The following is a 19401-nucleotide window of genomic DNA, read 5'->3' as shown; positions in this document are numbered from 1 at the left end:
GGTCCGTCCAATTAGACACCTGTGGCTGCCTCTGAAACCACGTGAAAATTTCATAAAACTTTTATTAAAACTGCAAATTTAAAAAAATATATTTTGTGTGTGGTCAATGTGTTTGAACGAATCTAAAGTGACTCCTATTTCTCCGTGCTCCACTCTCCCCCCCCTCTCTTTTCTTATGTCTATACTGCTATTCTCAGTTGTGCTTCTTTCTGTTATTATATCTGTTCTCCTCTTTATTCTCTTCTATCTCAACTACTCTCTATTCTCCTCTCTCTTTTTTCTGTGTTTTCTTCTGGTTTAGGCTTTTTTTTCTACAAAAAATTCTAGCGTGTTTTGCCATTATCTTTTTGGCATTCTTCTTCTCTTACTGATCTGTCTCTCACTATTCTGTCTGACCTGTTTTATGTTGGAGGATGGCTTAGACCTTATTGATAACATCATATTATGTTGCTTTAAGATAATTTACTCTGGGTTTTAATGAATGCATGTTATTATGAAAATATAGCACGAGTAATCATGATAACAAATAAAACAAAATGGAAGGAAAAGAAACACAGGCCTTTTTATTTTCTTATTTTACATGCTTTTAATTTCTATAGTTGTAAGAATCATTTGTTAAAGTTGTGCATTTTAAAACGTGACTTCTTAAGCCAAATAATTGTATCAATGTAAAAAATATTAATTAAAGAATTGAATTTAGGGAAGCCAACTCTCAGCCTGGCCTGTCTCTTTGTTGTCAACTAGTGTTTACATGTAAAGTTAACTAGCTAGTTATCCATCATAGCTTTAGGCCAGCTAGCCTTGCTTGAGTCCTGCATTCTGCTACTTCAAATAAGTGAAGTGCTGCATACTGGATCAACATTGATGCTCTGTTAATGAAAACTTCTGAGCAATAGCTTATCTTTGACTTAACCGTTTACTTTCCACACACAGTAGGCTGTCTGGTTTATGCATAGATAGCTGACCTCATAGTTAGGCGATAGCCATGGCCAAGGTTTAAGAATCGCCGTGCGCTGCTGCTAAGCGATCGTTTAAATAGTCCCCTGACTTCACAGCAGGGTACTTGTTCGAGCCGTCGCAGCAGGTGATGAGGTAGTCGTCATCAGGTTGCACGAAGAAAGCCAGAGATTGACGAGTACTGGAGTCACCAGCAGGGGGAAGCAGAACCCGGTGGATCTGAAAGACGAGTTATCAAACGGTTTTAAACGGGCTTGAAAAAAAAAAAAATATATATATATATATAAACATGTATACATATATAAATGGGACATACCATATGAAAGAATAATGTACCCAATACATGCCAGTCAATACATATCTTGCATAAAATGACAAAAGCTAAATTTGGTAAATGTCTCAAAGTTGTCAAAAGTAGGCCTAATTGAAAGAAATTGGGCTTGGGTGGATTTTTTGTGCAATATATACCTATGCCGTGGTTTTATGAAGAAGTCCTGCTGCTGCTCGCCAACCAACAAAATGAAAATGGTGAATTCAAACAAAACTGTGAATTTTAAATGTTAAAGACAAACTCACAGCTGAGATGAAGTGGTCGCTGGTCCACCGCTGCATCAGATCAGCAATATTGATCAGGACCGTTCCTGGTATGCAGGGTGCTGGGATGTACTCACCTGAGGTACTGAGCACCTGGAGGAAAACGGATCAAGGCTGAAATACAAAGTTAACCCCCCTGAAAAGCACACATGTTCTTTGGCCCCTTTTTTTTATGGAATTTTAGTTTTCTGTCGGACAGTGTCGAATAGTTGATGAAACATATCCGTAAGTGGTATCCCTGTGAATGTGAGTAGGAGCAAACTGATATGCCTGCGGGTGTCTGTGACTTTGAGCCAAGTATTTTATGTCAATCATGGGTTTGCTTTATATACAGATCTTGTTAATCAGCTGGCCCAGTGCAGAGGTGTGTGTGTGTGTGTGTGTTTGTACCTGCAGGCCTCCAGCTTGGCCTTGGAATACCAGGGTGATGCTGCCGTAGTCTGAGTGTTCCCCACAGCGTAGCTGGTCCTCCTTCACCAGCTCACTGTTGACTGGTGGGTAATATAGGGAGCGCAGGGTGGTCCCGTTCTTCTCACCTGCGACAGTACACAACAAGACTGCTCATCCATCCCACCCATCGTACACCATTTTTATTTAGGAAATCTAGGAACACGCTGTAGTTATTTTTCCTTGTGTGTGTGTGTGTGTGTGTGTGTGTGTGTGTGTGTGTGTGTGTGTGTGTGTGTGTGTGTGTGTGTGTGTGTGTGTGTGTGTGTGTGTGTGTGTGTGTGTGTGTGTGTGTCTGTGTGTGTGTGTGTGTATATACCTACCGCCACTTATCTACAAAACATTTTTTATTGTGGATACCTTTATGCTTCTGCCTGTGCGTTTTAAGTTGAATTCTACAGAATCTGAGAGCTATGGTAGCTGAGGGCTGCCAATGTGCAGCAGTATCTTATCCGAAGCACTTGGTATGCAGTTTACAAAATAAACTAGTGATCGACGTAGCTTAGACAGACATCCTCTCTGTCCCCAATCTGACACTCAGTAGTATTATGGGCTTACCTGAGAAAGGAAATGTCTTTGGAAGCATGGCTTAAAACGCCAAAACAGTTGGCAGTAGTTAGTGCTTATAACCGCATTAACCAATGTTAATGAATGGTTCATTCAAGTACCCTTTGTTAAACGGGTTACTATCTGGTGGTGGTGCTAAACTTCCCCGACGGAGAAAGTTTGCTAAAAAAATATTGGAATACTTTTTTTATTTTGAGATCTGTATTTGACTGTTATTACTTGATACACAATGTTATGTCAATGCAGAGGACATACCTCCTATGTGGCGGTGAGCATGGAGGAAAACCTCTGGCTCCAGACCCAGACTGATGGCCATCACCCTCAGCACACGCAGAGACAGCTGCCGACACCGCTGGTAGAAAGAGAGCTGTCTGTCCTCGAACGCAGGCGAGGGCCAATGCTAGGCGGGAGGAGGAGAGTCAACACCATTAGTCAGGACTTCTGGATATTGTCACCAATGTATTATTTGAGGCCTTCCTGTCACTCTGTAGATGTTAAAGGTGCTTACTATATCATTATGGAAGGACATCGAGTTGAATGCTTCTTTTAAATCTCCGGGGCGACGTGGATTCAAGCTGATTTCATACTTGCATGTTAGAACATTCGTAATAACAAAACCCAATACGAGTTAACAAAACACAGTCCAGTAGGCTTGAGTTCTAGTGATTATCCCCACCTTTCAGCCTCGGAAGAGACCCAGCCATGGTTAGGAAAATTAGCAAAACTCCCTCTGCGGAAAGGAACCTTCATCTCCACTGGTTGGAGAAAAAACGTCTTGGAGATGTCCATAACTTGTTCAACCTTAAAACACCAAAAGCCATACATTTAGTGAGGGAGTCTATGTGGATAAAAACCCACACTTTAACAATGTACAAGAGGTCGAGAAGGACAATGTTTGAAAGATAAAGACTTCATTATCACTTGCACAGATGTAATAACAAAGCCTGAGTTGGTTTGCAAAGAACCCCTGATCAGTAATCAGGCTGGTGGGCCTGAAGTCTCATTGTTCCTTCATACAGCAATATATATAACTGCAATGTCAATTCAAATACATGAAGAATATTTAGTTTTGATCAGAGGCACTCCCTTTAATTTTCACACCCACACCAACAACAATGGCCATACATGTTTAAGTAAACAATGAGACACTCAGAATTAAAGATTGTAGCCTACTTTTTAAAGTTAAATGCATAAATCTGCTGCACTTTGTGAGCAAAATTAAGATGCTAGATGTATGAGGAACTTAATGTTCTTGCAAACTATTCTGTGCTCCAGTCTACAGTTTAATCAAACAAAATGTCATTATCAATCCGAGGGAACTGTTCACAAATCCGTTCGCACGGATTTACACACCAATATGTAGATACGGAGCCTCTCTCACATGGGGTCACAAGACAAGAGATGGTAACGATTGCATATTAACCATGGTTTCACAACATTTGACCTTGGATAGTTAAGAGTTTTTGTCTAATAATCAAAACTTCTATGCAGAATATGAATAGGATTTTCACTTCCGGAACCCCACTGCTGCGCTCCATCGGCACCCCGATAAACTATTTCCCGAGGCTCGCGCTTACCTCTTCTTGTGTAATCCCAGTGTTCTTCAGATATACAAAACCGATTTCTGTAAATGAGGATTTTAATTGCCTTCCCAAGTCGACAATGTGCTCGTCTAAAACACTATTTTCTCCCAGGTTGCACGGACTAAAATCTATAACTGGTATGTTCATTTTAGATTCGTCGAGTTCCTACGAAATATTAAAATGAAATGGGTTCAACAGCTGGTTTATTTCACGTAGTCTACACCTTCTAGGCTTGTCCCGTGCGCCCAATCGCGGTCACTGACATCCTCCAATAACATGCAGCTGCAGCCCTAGCCAGTGTTACACCGAATTCTGCGACCCACCGAAAAATGTGACCTCAGGGAGCGCTGTTGTATATCTTCTGCAACATGCACGAGTTTGAAGCGTAGACAGGCATGACAAAAACATATTTAACATATAAGATCTCCCCCCAACCAATTACCTTTTTATTAAAGGTGCTTAGTAAATACATTTGATTGATTTGATTAGTACTTTACAGACCCATACAATGGATAGGGCGTTTAGTACGGTCCTTCACAGTTGCTTCTTTACCAATAAAAAGCTACAGTCAGTGTTAAATTACGCTGATTTACCTCTGACATTTCCTATTATAGGCTACTGTGTAAAATTCTGTTTAGAATTAATGTTAGTATCAAGAAAAGAAAGACCCACCGATGGGGGGAGATCTTATGTTTTATTTATGTTTTTGTTATAATGCACAATGTACAACAATGCCCCCTGGGGTCACACTTTTCGGTGGGTCGCAGAATGCGGCCCTGAGGTCTGGCAGATCCATTTTTGTATGGCTTTTTTCGACGCTTTTCGTCACAGTTGCCACCTAGCTGCCGTAGTCGAGTTTTTCAACCTACATTCTTCTCGACAAATTTCAATAAACATACATAGATAGAATGAGAGAGAGAGAGAGAGAGAGAGAGAGAGAGAGAGAGAGAGAGAGAGAGAGAGAGAGAGAGAGAGAGAGAGAGAGAGAGAGAGAGAGAGAGAGAGAGAGAGAATCCTTTTATTATGAGATTTTATTAGGTCCAATTCCCCGTCCAATTAGACACCTGCGAGCTCCACTGAACCACGTGATTTGTTTGACCTATAGAAAAATGTCTACTTATCAACAACAAAATCAATTTACACACGTGGAAGGTCCAAACTATCAAACCGTGGATAAGGTAACATAAATAATTAGGCTTTATACATTTTCTATAATCACGAATGGACGGATTGAGGTAACAAGTAGTAGGCCTATTTTAAATTGGTGAATTATGTTTGACTTGAACAAAGAGTGGTCCATCTCCTTTGCCGGGTGTGGGTTCATGGGGATTTATTATGTTGGGGCCGCCAGTTGTATTGTCGAACGATTTCCTCAGTTTTTTGAAGGTGCGTCCAAAATCTACGGGGCGTCTGCAGGTGCTTTGATGGCAATGATTCTTACCATCGGAACCCCCCTAGGTGAGTGGTTCTCTTTCCTTGCCGGATAAGTCCAGTGACGACATTTTAACGTGAATGCATTCTGGCACTCCATAGGCGGTGTATACAAGCTATAATTCATTCTCATTGCAGTTTATTAAAGTATTATTCTTTACAGTTTAATGAGGTTAGGAAGCTTTCCCTTTCAATATATTTAGTTCGCAACACAAGGAAAACATGTTCAATTTCGAAGGCAAATGTTTTAACATTATAGTGGCATTATTTACACGGGGTTTCATGCAATACACTAACGATTACGCAAAAAATAAGAATACAAATACAAATCAATACTTTGTTTCATTAACTGTTGGAATTAAATTAAATGTGACAGTGATGCAACAAACGTGTATAAATTGGCAACAATGGAAAATGTTCACTTCTTCCCAAGAAGATCATTTATGCGATAGTTTAAATAGTCCCCTGCCGTAACAGCGGGATACTTGGTCGAGCCGTCGCAGCAGGTGATGAGGTAGTCGTCGTCTGGCGCTACAAAGAAAGCCAGAGATTGACGAGTATTGGAGTCACCGGCAGGGGGAAGCAGAACCCGGTGGATCTGAAAGACGAGATATCAAAAGGTTTTAAAAAGGCTTGAAAAGGAATATATATATCAATGAAACACACATGTCAGTCAATACATACATGCTTGAGGTCGAAAGTAGGTCTAATTGAAAGAAATGGGGCTTGTGTGGATTTGTTTGGCAATACATACTCTCTTTTTTTTTATGACAGATATAGCAGACATCTTCCAGATTAATCTTGTATAATGTGACACTGTCTCTTGTGAACGTTTAAACTTATTTTGTAAACTTTAATAGTCCAATGGTTCCTTGAAAGAAAAGTAATCTAAATTTGCCATATAGATGCCGTGGTTTTATATAGGTGGCGAGCAGCTGCCCGCCAACCAGCAAAATTAATATTGGGAATTCAAACAAAACTGTGACTTTTAAATGTTAAAGGCAAACTCACAGCCGAGATGAAGTGGTCGCTGGTCCAACGCTGCATCAAATCAGCGATATTGATCAGGACCGTTCCTGGTATGCAGGGTGCTGGGATGTACTCACCTGAAGGACTCAGAACCTGTAGGAAAACGGATCAAGGCTGAAAACAAATTTTACCCTCCAAAAAAAACATACAAATCTAGATATGAAATTCTATTTTTGTAATTACAACTTTTCATATATTTTTCTGACAGTGTTGAATTGATGATGGATGTCTGTGACTTTGAGCCCTCCAAATTATTTTACGTCAATCATGGGTTTGCTTCGTAACACTAATGATACAAACCTTGTTAATCAGCTGGCACAGTGCAGGGGTGTGTGTAGGTGTATGTGTTTGTGTACAATTTTTGCTTGTTTCTTTCCGTTTTCCTTTTGTTAACAGTATCGATTCTGCCCTTGGCTATTTGACAAAACTGTTAGATGGGCATTACCGTATTCGGGTGGTGAGTTGATGGATGGTGTACCTGCAGGCCTCCAATTTGGCCTTGGAATACCAGGGTGATGCTGCCGTAATCTGAGTGTTCCCCACAGCGTAGCTGGCCCTCCTTCACCAGCTCACTGTTGACTGGTGGGTAATATAGAGAGCGCAGGGTGGTCCTGTTCTTCTCACCTGCGACAGTACAAACCAAGACTGCTCATCCATCCCACCCATCGTACACCATTTTTGTTTGGGAAAGCTAGGAACACGCACTCATTTTCTGGATAAATGAATGTGCCTCTGTTTTTGAGCAGACTTCTACAGAAGCCATGAGCTACGGAAGCTTAGGGCTGCCAATGTGCATTAGTATCTTATCTGAAGCAGTTAATATTTAGTTTATAAAGCCCGCTCTGAAGCTCAGCAGTATTATGGGCTTACCTGAGCTAGCTACAGAAATGTCTTTGGATGCCAAAACTAAGTGGTCCTCAGAAGTCAAGCTGATTTTGATAACGTTAATCTTGACATTCATGTGAAGGAAAGTGTGTGCGTGTGTTGGTAGATATGCTATGCTGAGCAGAGATGGTCTTCCGGGACAAGGAACAAACTGAGAAAGCATTTTCAATGATATGAGATATGCTATGCTGATCAGAGATGGAAGCATTATCAATGATTGTAAGTATAGAGATTCCAAAATAACTTTCAGTCTCTGAATTTTGTGTAGAAGAATGCCGTCTGGAATAGAGTAGTAGTATGGGGTTTGTACATCCGAATACATGATTTGTTGAGAGTAGTTGTAGTAATCTAAAAAAACAAATCTAATAAACGTAAATACACCGTATCCTAGGCTAATGAAAACTTGTTTTTCCACATCTCACATGAGAAACACTGTGGGAGTTCCAACACAACTCTGTCACCACATAAACGAAACAATGCCCAAAACATGGATGAGCAGCACCCCAAAACAGCGCTGCATGAGGCTGTTTGAAAGTACTAGCACCTGTTTGATTCCAATTCAAGCACCGGCTTTATCTGCTGGCTGAGTTTTAAAGACGAGACCGATGAAGGAGTAATTATTGCAGAGATCTCAATCAGGTCTGAAGCGGAAATATGTCGTTTTTGTCAGTGCCATAAAAGTCACTATTTGTGGCAAGAACAAGTAACCGATGCCCCGTTCATTTCTAACCTCGCTACTCCAGTCCAGTCTAAACCTCACACGCTCACATTGGAATACTTTAATTATTATTTTGACATCTCACCTCCTATGTGGCGGTGAGCATGGAGGAAAACCTCTGGCTCCAGACCCAGACCGATGGCCATCACCCTCAGCACACGCAGAGACAGCTACCGACACCGCTGGTAGAAAGAGAGCTGTCGGTCCTCGAACGCAGGCGAGGGCCAATGCTAGGCGGGAGGAGGAGAGTCCACACCATTAGTCAGGACTTCTGGATTGTTTGAGGCCTTCCTGTGACTTTGTAGATGTTGGGTGCTTACTATATCATTACAGAAAGTCTCCACGTTGAATGCTTCTTTTAAATCTCCCGGACGATCTGGATTCAAGCTGTCATAATTGTATGTTAGAACATTCGTAATACAATTGAAAGAATCACAGTCCAGTAGGCTTGAGTTGTAGCAAGTATCCCCCCACCTTTCAGTCTCTGAAGAGATCCAGCCATGGTAACGACAATTAGAAAAAGTCTTGCTGCGGAAAGGAAACTTCAACTCCACTGGTTGGAGAAAAAACGTCTTGGAGATGTCCATAACTTGTTCAACCTTAAAACACAAAAAGCCATGCATTTAGTGAGGCCGCCCATCCGACCGCCCGTTGAAGTTGTTTCCTAATTTGTATATGCTGACTTCACTTTAGAAATACAATCTGGGATCATGGGGGATTGTGGTATTTATTCTATGACATGTATTAACTAGCAAGATTTTTTTTTTTTTTGAAGTTAGTTAGGTAACGTTAACTCTAACAATAGCTATAACGATAGCTGATGGTGATAACCATTTAATTTATTTACGTAATAAAAATAAAATAATCCGAGGCCTAACATGCAATCCCCCGAGGCCTCAGATGGGAGTGGCCCAGCGGCTCTCTAAGAGCTCCCCAAGGAGAAGTCCAATGCATTGTCCAAACCGAGGACTTCTTATACTGTGGCACACAGGGCTCAGGAGGCTGAGAACAACTCTGCTCCCCAATACAACACAATAGTATTGGTTAACCAGATGGTGGTAAGCTATCGATCACCTCCTCAGGTTGTCATAAACAACCGGGGACATAACCGTGCCTTATCAGTAAGAGCCTTTGACCCTTGACCCATGTGATGGAAAATCCATATGTTGTTTCCTTTTAGTCATCTAAAGCTTTGTTTCCTGTTTCTTGTATTGTCTAGCCACCCTACCTTTCCTCAGTGTCATCTAAATGTTAACCTTTGTGCTTGGGTAAACCGGTCCCAGGAGAGGGCATCCCCTCACGCGTTCTTTTGGATTTGGGCTTTAAGAAGCTATCCTATGCAGCTTCCCAAAGCTGTATAGGACAGCTTCTTAAGCTTTAAGAAGCTGTCCTATACAGTGTATGAACCAGCGTTTCTATCAGGCCCCCGTATTGGCCTAAGGGAGGTTCAAATGTATTCATGGAGCTTGATGGTTTTGTCAGGCATGTGTTTGAGCGGTACATTTAAATTGTTTTTGGAATGAATTAAAAAACATGCATAGTATGACTTTGAGCTGTAAAAAAACGGTTTGATAAAATAATGTCATTCATTTATTAACATTGGCCTTTTTTTTCTCTCGCGTGATTATGGGAAATTATTATAATTAGTTACACAACAATGCTAAGTAGCAAGGAAAGGAGACAGTAAATTACTCAGTGTATGGTCAATATTAATCCCGCAATCGATTTATTTCACTCCACATTTCACATCCCAGCATTCTGAAATAACCCACTGTATGTCACATTTAACCCAGCAGTAGAGTTCATTACACTGTAGGTTGTGTCAAATAAACCACCCATCATTCTGGGTCAAATGGTAAAACGCAGTATACTTATTACTTTTTGCTTTTGCAAAACAGAAAAGGCTCCTTGAAAGGAGGACAGATTGCTTCCAGATTAGTCTTGATGTAAAAGCTAGACATCTGGCGATTTTTAACACTCTTAATTTGCTTAGTATCACACACTTTATCAATGATATTCCAAATAAACAGCTTTTAATTTCGAGCTGTGATGAACTTTTCCTGCTGATATTTAGGGATCAACTACAAAGTAAATGCAGCAATATATAAATTACAGGTCGAAGAATATTTTAAAGGATTATAATGTGATCAGATACACTCCTTTCTTTAATTTATTTTTTCACAGCCGCACGAATAATAAAAAAAATAATCTATATTTTTGCAAAAACAACAATAACATAGATACAGAATACTCTGTTGAGCAAACCCTTTTCTTGTCATAGAGAACTCTGTTTCCGCCAGACTTGTTTTTTTTAAAACAAGACGAACAGGCTAATACTGTTTATGAAGTTAAAAATCACTTTAAGATTATAAATAATAGCCCCTTTTTACATGTTTTGAGATTATTTCTAATGTATGTTGTGATAATGTTGCATATTTTTGCTTTATTTTCAATAGTTCCCTCAATTTGTATGAAATATCCGTGACAAAGTTTGTGATGCTCGGCAAACTATTTTCCGAGGCTCGCTCTTACCTCTTCTGGTGTAATCCCAGTGTTCTTCAGATAAACAAAACCAATTTCTGTAAATGAGGATTTTAATTGCCTGCCCAAGTCGACAAGGTGCTCGTCTAAAACACTATTTTCTCCCAGGTTGTACAGACTAAAATCGATAACTGGTATGTTCATTTTGGATTTGTCGAGTTTCTGCAAGCTATTCGATTGAGGGTTAGGATCCAACTGCTGATCTAGCTCCTGAGTCCTTTTAGGTGAAGGGCTGCAGAGCCAATTGGTGGAGCTTGCCTAGTCCAGCTCCGCCTCTAGGTCCAGCTGCACCCCCGGCTGAGGTCCAGCCCCGCCCCAACTCAAACTTGTTAGCGCATGTTCGAGTAGCATCTATGAAGCCACGGTTCCGTTCTACCTAACCATAACCCTAACCTTAACCCATAACGCTAACCCATAAACCTACCAATAACCCTACCCTGACCCCTAAACCTACAAATAACCCTACCGGTCCCTGACCCCTAAACCTAACCATAACCCTACCCTGACCCCTAAATCTAACCATAACCCTGATCCCTTAACCTAACCATAACCCTTACCCCTTAACCTAACCTTACCCCTTAACCTAAACCTAACCATAACCCTTACCCCATAACCCTTAACCTAACCATAACCCTTACCCCTTAACCTAACCATAACCCTTACCCCTTAACCTAACCATAAACCGGACCCCTAAACCTAACCATAGCCGTTAGTGGATTGATGGGCCAGTGTAAAACCTGATCAGCTGGACTCGGTCCAGAGAGGTGCACCAAGCTCGAGTTGACCATGACCCCCCTTTTCAGGCCACAGATCTGTTAGCCAATAGAGCTCGTAAGTCCGCCCCTTCTGGTAGACCCCCATGGGACAGATGAGATCGTAAAATATGAATGGGTTTCAATGGAGAGAAATTAATTATTTTCTGGTCCAAGCCTTTATATGCCCTGGATTACACATATGTTGTTTGTCGATTTAGGCCCCGTTCACACGAAGCCGAAACGGGCGAAACCGTTACGGTTTCGATCTATCCGGTTTGGAAGTATCTCCGTAAAGACGAAGCCAAGCGAAACCGGGTAGATCTGTAGAAACGCTGTAGTACACATTCCAGGCCCATAAGGGGCGCCTCTTCTGGTACAGAAATCCAGAAGAAATGAAATAAGAAGAAGAGGCGAGCATGCGCATAAAGGCTGCCCTTATGCGCATGCTCGCATGTGATTTCTGAGACTCCGCGGGCTTAAGAGCCATTGGCTAGGAGGTCGAGGGGTGGGGCGATGACGTCATGGTTTGCGGTTTCAGTCGGTTTCAGGCGTACACACGAATCCAAAACGAAACCGGGTAGATTTGAAACCACCTCCGAGGGTGGTTTCAGAAGTTTGCGGTTTCGGTCAGCGGATTCGCCGGCTTCGTGTGTACGGAAGGCCGAACCGTACAAGACCTTTGCGGTTTCGCCATGAAATCGGCTTCGTGTGAACGGGGCCTTAAAGGCACCCAGTGCAACTTTCGAGGCTTAAAAATAAACATTCAATTTCTAGTCTTTTTAACACGTAGTAAGTTTCAATAACTCCATACCATTACATACCGACATTCAAGCAGCAAAGATGAGACGTCGTTGTGTGGTGAGAACTGATAGAAAATCGATAACAACAACAATGCCGCCATTTTCTTTATTTTTTGTAACCTACAATAAATAAAGCAGGCTTCCAGTCAATGGAAAAATGGCTTCTCCCCACCGGCGATTGTTGTTGTTTACGATTTTCTATCAGTTCTCACCACACAACGACGTCTCATCTTTGCTCCTTGAATGTCGATATGTAATGGTATGGAGTTATTGAAACTTACTACGTGTAAAAAAGACTAGAAATTGAATGTTTATTTTTCATTGAATGTTTACATAAAGTTGCACTGGGTGCCTTTTTAAATGATAATTTTTCATGTCAAGAGTTTGACCTTTTATTGTACAATTGTTCAGTTAAAGGCTGTATAGAAAACGCAATGAGAAAGACAGGTCTTGTATGTGACGTCACGCTCCCTGCGACTGGCGTGGACAAGACGGACAATCTCCCCATCGGCATAACTGAAACCCTCCACATTCCCTGACTTCTAATGGTTTTCACCTCTTTCGATGCTTTTATCCTCCCCTTGGAAAAAACCTAACATTATCAAACCTCTTCAAAAAAATGTTTAGTTTTCTTTGCATGAAAAATTCTCACTTAAATTAACACCTCTTTGGGTTAGTCGTAGGATCAGGAAGAATTCGGTGTGCCACTTTTACTACAGCAAAGTCACGAAAAAGTAATATACAACCTTTTACTAAAAGAGTTACTTTTCAAAGCAAGTAGGCTACTGTTGTTGTGAATGAGCGATGAAATGCGTCACAAATGGACCGATGGCTTGACCTAATTTAGCCTTGTCCTATGTCCTTTGCACCAAAATATCGTATGCATTCATTTAATTCAATCATATTTGAGTTTTACTTTGTATTCGGAGTGTAAAATAGTGACCTAAGCCTACAGCGCCATGATTTCATATTATTTAAAAAAAGCTCATGATATTCAGTTGCATGTCTGCCACAAACCACTGCTGCATAACTGCCTCCCTCAAGTTCCCTTATGTGTTGGGCTCCACAGAGAAGAGCTGTTTGGACCTCATGTCCATGACCCGGGATGCCAGGAAACATAAACTGGGCCCCTTGCACCCGGCGTTCAACCTGCAGCAGCTGGTGCGTGACTCCATGACGGCGACCCTGCCCGCCGACGCCCACCTGCGTGCCTCGGGGAGGCTGTGTGTGTCTCTGACCCGCGTGTCTGACGGGAAGAACGTCATCGTCTCAGAGTTCGACACCAGAGAAGAACTCATCCAGGTACACCCACCAGAAGATGCCGTGTCACTTGGTTTATAGTTACACGTGGACCATCTCCTTCTAATGAAGAATATGAATGCGTCTTTTCATTTTCCTTCTCAGGCGGTGTTATGCAGTTGTTTCATCCCCTTCTACTGCGGGCTCATCCCACCCACGTATCGGGGAGTGGTGAGAAGACAGGAATTGATAACAGTCGTGTTAAATGCTCATTGGCTCCTGCATACGTGTCCTTCTCCTGGTGTGTTGATCCCTGGGTTGTGATCCTCAGCGCTACGTGGACGGAGCCGTCAGCGACAACCTGCCCAACTGTCACCTGAGGAACACCGTCACCTTCTCCGCCTTCGCCGGCGAGAGCGACGTGTGCCCCCGCTCGGCCTTCAGGCTCCACGAGGTGCGCTTCAACAACGTCAGCATCCACGTCAACTCACAGAACTGCTACCGGGTCGCCAGCAGCTTCTTCCCCCCCGAGCCGGAGGTCAGATCCCCCCCCCCCCCTTCACACACACACACACACACACACACTCTCCTACCGTTCCCTTCCCTATCAGAGGGTTTGGAACATGTGATCTGGTGGTCCAGAATATATCAAATACTTGGCACTAAAAAGACATATGTACATTTTGGAGGATATGTGATGTGTCAGGAGGATCCAAGCCTCACAGTGCTTCTGAAGCAGCTGTTCCTGTGATCTGATGTCCCATTAAAAGTATGGTCAAGGAGTCCCCCCAATGCAACCCACCTGAGGTAGGGAACCGGGATCAATGTGTCTTTTGTTTTGCAGGGCATGGCTGAGATCTGTGACAATGGATACTTGGACGCCCTGCGCTTCCTTCAAGACAACGGTAGCTCTCAAATTGACCTTGAATTGCTCAATTACCTTGAGTCAGGTTTAGGTGTGATTGAGTAAGGGTTAACTTTTGGTGTGTTTTTTGTGTTTGGTAGAAAACTGATGGCAGCCGAGACAGTAGAACCCATTGTTGCCAGTCCTGCAGCGTTCCTTTTGATGGTCATGACCAAACATCATTCCCCATTGCAGGCCTGGTCCCCAGCGAGACTCCTCTGGCTGGTCTGGCAGTCGGCACACCGTGTTGTGATCTGGGGAACCCCTCCACCCAGGAGACCGGTCCCAGTGAGGGGCCAGAGCTGAGCTCCCGTAAGGAGGGCCACTCGTGGCTGAGGCCGCAGCTCATAGAGAACCTGCCTCTGGACATCAAGCGGGGTAAGATGGGGGGGTCTGCGAATACCGTTTGTTTTGTTCCAGGCCTGTGGAAATGAAAGGAGCTCAACAGCAGTTGATTCAGAAGCACTATGAGTTGATCCTCCTGACCCACAACATATCCTCCAAAATGTACATGTATCTTTTTAGTGTTAAGTATTTGGTATATTTTGTACCCTACAGAGTCTCAGGAATCTTTACAAGAGGATATTTTCTTCAGGAGAGGACAATTGATTTAAAACAAGTATGGCTGTGAGAAAAACAGCAGCAGTTGTTAGTTTTTATTTTGCAGAGCAGTTTTGGATAGTTATTATTTGTCCTACAATGTCTGTATAGAAAACACAATGAGAAAGACTACATGCCACAAAATTTATTCAAATTCAGAATTATTTTTCAATTTGCAGTGGTAACGTTCATCATATATTCAGTCAAACATCCAAATGTTGCCCTGAATAGACACCATCTTCATGTAACCCAGAGTAGAAATCTGATGGTAAGCAACGTTTATAATTTTGCTGCCAAATTTGTTGGGAAACATCATTGCTATTGCACAATGAAATGCCATGCCAAAGCTATCGCTCTATTTGGCAATGAATAGATATGCTTTAGTATTCATTCATTGTTCTGTTATTGCTTTGCACAGAATCTTTTCAACCTAAACGAGATTGTGGGTTTAAAAACAAGATGGGGAATGTACAATGCTACCGATTGTAATCCCTTTACCTTGAACCTTGTGTGTGTCCCAGCGCTGTGTGAGGGGTGTAGGGAGAAGCATGCCCGTGGCAGCATGTTGTCCCAGGTGAGGGAGCGGGTGCATGGCAACATGGCCTCCTACCTTCGCATCCCCTACGCTCTGCCTATGGACTCGGCCCTCATGCTGGTCAACAGGTAGGCCCTTTCCTAGTGCACACTGCTGGTTCATGACGCCTTGTCAGTTTGACTTAGATTTAGACTTAGACTTGGCTTTATTAATCCTTTTAGGATGACTCCCTCAAGGAAATTGAATTTTGAGTTTGTCTCCCCAGCACACGCTCGCTCTCGTATGGGAAGACGAACGGCAATGACACAACCAAGCACCATGTAGGAAATCACTAAAACAAGGTGGGGGTCAGAGACAGGGCTTTGGCAGGGCGAAGGGGTCCTCAATAGCAGTGCAGGGGAAGGGACAGGTCTCTGGAAGGGAGAGGGGCGAGGGCAGGGAAAAGGTGACATCAACTCACAGTGAGGGTCAAAGACAAGGCTCTGGCCGAGGAGGGGATAATAACAGAATGAGGCAATCCATATCTAACGGATCAGCAGTTTAAACTTTATTACATACCTCTTCACCTGCCACCGTTCAGAGAATCACTTCCAAACCTGTTGGCCATTTCCCCACAAGGCAGAACCCGAGCAACAATCGCACAGCCGTCACAAATCTCAAAAATCGACGTCAGTAGGAACAAAATCAGGAAATGAGGAGCATTAAAGGGGACATATTATACCACCAGGTGTGAGTGTGATGAGCCTTAGAAGCCGTTTCCAAAATCTGCCCTGTATGACATCACTAGTGGGCGTGTCCACCTAGATCTGTGCTGGATGGATGAGCAACGTTTACTTCAGTCCACTGGGCAGGCTGGTAGACTGATCTATCCAGGACAGATCTAGTTGGACACGCCCGCTAGTGATGTCATACGGGGCAGATTTTCGAGACGGCTGGTAAGGCTAATCACACTCACACCTGGTGGTATAATATGTCCCCTTTTAATTAGCATTAAAGCAAAATGAACGCCTTAGGGTTCCCAGATTCATGGTGAGCGTAAACGAATGCACTGCTGCATCAATGAAAGTGTGTTGCAGAGTAGCGGACTGGATCCCAGAGCTGCCCCGGGGACCGGGCTGGCTGTATGGAACGGCAGGGCGTCGCCACAGCCCAGCGGAGAGCGGGGAGCAGGGTGACCCCCTCACGTAGGTCTTTACCCTTTGACCTTATACCTGTTGCAAAGCAGTTGCATCATTTTGCATCATTTTTTTTCTCTTGTCGGTTTGGCTGTTGCCTAGCCTGACATCGCCACCATTTAACCATAGTGCATTAATCCGGAACATGTCAGCTCCATATTCATTACAAGCACCAATAAGCACAATAAACCATAACTGCCCAATATTTGATAAACGGTTGTGATTTGCCCGACGCAGGCCAGTATACTGGAAATCTGTGGAGTGGAGGGGGAATATACCAGAGCAAATTAAATATGAGCTCTCAGATTCGTCTGATTCCCCGGCTAGGTGATGCCGCGATGTAACGCCATTTGTACCCTGGAGAAAATAAGATAAATCAAATATCGAATCTTTAAAAAATGATAAATTGGTTAAATGGAATTGAATAATGTTTAAATTTATGGAATAAATGTTTGGATTAATTCATATTTTTGTCTTGTAAAATATTTCACTAAATATTTATCCATTTATCAATTGTTGCTATTCTATAAACCTTTTTATCACATTGACGATTCTCGATATGTAAATGCAGCCTGTCAATCAAACACCAGCAGGGTTGGACATAGACAAGAGCAGCCGATCAGTAGACCACACACCATACATACTAACCATGACCAGCACAGTCGACTGTCTTTGCACTTGCACATGCTCTCGGTAGTGGCTTCTGCAGCATGTTCAGTATCAACCCAGCGAGCATGTTTGCTCCTGGGTAGTGCCCGACCCGGTGGTTCAGGAGCATAAACCATCCACTGCTTTGGTTTATGTCCAACATCATTTATCCAAAACATCCAAAACATTTTACACAATCAATAAATGTAAACATTTATTCATTCAGTTTAGACATTTATTATATTTAATTTGATCAATTGAGACGTCTATTCAATGTATATATTTTACTTGATTAAACTTAATTCTCACATGCTTTCCATAGTGTGTAATAGAAAGATGCAGACTTTATAAAGGGGAGCTTGGACTTTATAACAATTTCTCTGTGTGTACGTGGCAGTATTTACATTGGATTATGAAATCAATGCCTAACAAGCATAATGGGCGTACACATGACTTGATACCAAGATAGATTATAAGAAGCCTGGAGGACACCATGCTGCAGTGCTTACACATTCCAGTGGCTCATTTTACTGGTCACTGGAATAGAATGTGTCAACATCCACCTTCGTCACCCGAGATACCTCTACAAGGAGGATCCTCTTTGGACATGCAAATAATCTTGATAGTAAACAGTATTTTCTTACTCATCAGTTAAAAAATTCAACTCCATCAACTGAAGGAATAGGATTATGTAGATTGTCGTTCATAAAAATGAACAGTTAAACAAGTGGTCAATAGATTCTTACCAGATACAAAATGAATAGCTGCAGCTGATTTACAGCTGTGCACTCTAAATAAGGACGTTGGTGGTTAAGATCTATCCTTTCCCGAAAACATCCAAGGATGACTGTTGACCTGATAAAAATGATCTGTGTATCCTAGATTGTGAATGATTAACTACATGCCATACTATTAAAAGTCTCCCTAATCTAAAAGATAAACGTTTCGCTTCAACATTTGACGATGTGTCAAATGGCAAGCTCCCAAATTGGTTGTGCTTACTTGGGGAGGAATCCCTTTTAGAGACGGATTGATGCCGGCTGCCAGGGGCAGATGGCATCAAGGAACATTGGCCTTTATCTGATTGGGTTGTCACCATTGTAGTGCCCTTTACCAGCCCACCAACAGCGCCGCTATAGCCCTACTACCCAATGAGTCGATGGCCAGCAGTCTTCTATACCCCCCCCCCAGTAAGACCCAGTCTCCCTCTCAGAGGTCTGCCCTCTCCTTCCTCCAGGGACACGCCTCCACCCAGGGACACCAGCTGGCCCTCTGAACTGATCGCCCTCAACCAGAGTGGGGAAGAGTTTGTTTGCCCTTTGACCCCGGAGGCCACTCCCATTCCCGCCGATAACAACACCCTCAGCTGGGACATCCCGGCAGAGCTCCACCAGCTCTCCCTGACGCCCCCGCCGACACCCCCCCTCGGCCCGGCAGACCACCAGGGGGCTGGGTGGGGCTCAGGCCTGGGCCGCGCCGTGGGCTGGTTCCGACAGATGGGGTCTGAGAAGGGGTCGGCCCCCAGGCAGTCAGACATGGGGGGTGGGCCCCCGGACATGGGACCAGAGGATATGAATGAATAAGTAATGAGTGAATAAATAAAGTTCTTATGCTGGTCCAAATGGTCCTGTGGTCCTTTTTGTCTAATTATTATTTAAATCACACATCAAATACTTTCTTGTATTACTTATTTCCAAAATGTCTCCAGTGTCCAGAAAGGCAGATATTACTAACTTTATGATAAAAATGATTCTTTTTAAAAAGTTTCCTTTTTAAAGAAAATCTAAAAGTATTTTTCAAACTTAATACATTTAACCTCTGCTGTTTATTTACACTTTATTCCTTATCTTCTCAATAAAGGCTTTCCAGTTAACATTAATAGACGGTGCTTTTATGGTTTTAGATAAGTAAATCAAAACAGGCAGGGAGATACCTGTAGATAAGATGCAGCTCATGCCAGGAAGAGATGCCATGTGTGGGTCTCCTTATGTGC

General features: G+C 42.8%; 3 protein-coding genes across 7 annotated transcripts; 1 reads left to right on the top strand and 2 right to left on the bottom strand.

Moving 5' to 3' along the window:
- Positions 1-543: 543 nt before the first annotated feature.
- Positions 544-4479, bottom strand: LOC115551056 (UPF0676 protein C1494.01). 3 transcript variants are annotated; one of them, XM_030366566.1, is made up of 8 exons: positions 4143-4479; positions 3242-3366; positions 3074-3140; positions 2821-2965; positions 1942-2087; positions 1534-1644; positions 1426-1457; positions 544-1176 (listed from the first exon to the last, which is right to left on the bottom strand). In XM_030366566.1, exons 1-8 carry the CDS (start codon positions 4293-4295, stop codon positions 1050-1052), a joined length of 906 nt encoding a protein of 301 aa, XP_030222426.1. In that variant the 5' UTR covers positions 4296-4479; the 3' UTR covers positions 544-1049. The 3 variants fall into 3 exon arrangements, with proteins under 3 accessions (XP_030222426.1, XP_030222424.1, XP_030222427.1); XM_030366564.1 differs by lacking the exon at positions 1426-1457 and having other exon boundaries at positions 4143-4476; XM_030366567.1 differs by lacking the exon at positions 1426-1457 and having other exon boundaries at positions 4372-4455.
- A 763-nt stretch (positions 4480-5242) lies between these two features.
- Positions 5243-19027, top strand: LOC115551027 (patatin-like phospholipase domain-containing protein 2). 3 transcript variants are annotated; one of them, XM_030366516.1, is made up of 10 exons: positions 5243-5326; positions 5525-5606; positions 13377-13609; positions 13712-13777; positions 13878-14084; positions 14391-14451; positions 14646-14828; positions 15572-15713; positions 16662-16769; positions 18646-19027. In XM_030366516.1, the coding sequence occupies exons 1-10, from the start codon at positions 5258-5260 to the stop codon at positions 18989-18991; spliced, it is 1497 nt and encodes a 498-aa protein (XP_030222376.1). In that variant the 5' UTR covers positions 5243-5257; the 3' UTR covers positions 18992-19027. The 3 variants fall into 3 exon arrangements, with proteins under 3 accessions (XP_030222376.1, XP_030222375.1, XP_030222377.1); XM_030366515.1 differs by having other exon boundaries at positions 5252-5606; XM_030366517.1 differs by having other exon boundaries at positions 5252-5606; positions 16652-16769; positions 18646-18903.
- On the bottom strand, positions 5697-10983 carry LOC115551055 (UPF0676 protein C1494.01-like). The gene is given in 7 exon segments (XM_030366563.1): positions 5697-6177; positions 6591-6701; positions 7087-7232; positions 8297-8441; positions 8532-8598; positions 8686-8810; positions 10744-10983. Coding segments are annotated over 7 exon segments (927 nt in total). The 5' UTR covers positions 10897-10983; the 3' UTR covers positions 5697-5997.
- Positions 19028-19401: the final 374 nt, after the last annotated feature.

This window comes from Gadus morhua, chromosome 9 (genome assembly GCF_902167405.1).
Source record: "Gadus morhua chromosome 9, gadMor3.0, whole genome shotgun sequence".
NCBI classification, from domain to species: domain Eukaryota; kingdom Metazoa; phylum Chordata; class Actinopteri; order Gadiformes; family Gadidae; genus Gadus; species Gadus morhua.
Note: the sequence above shows the minus strand (reverse complement) of the source record. Positions and strands in the feature narration are given on the sequence as shown.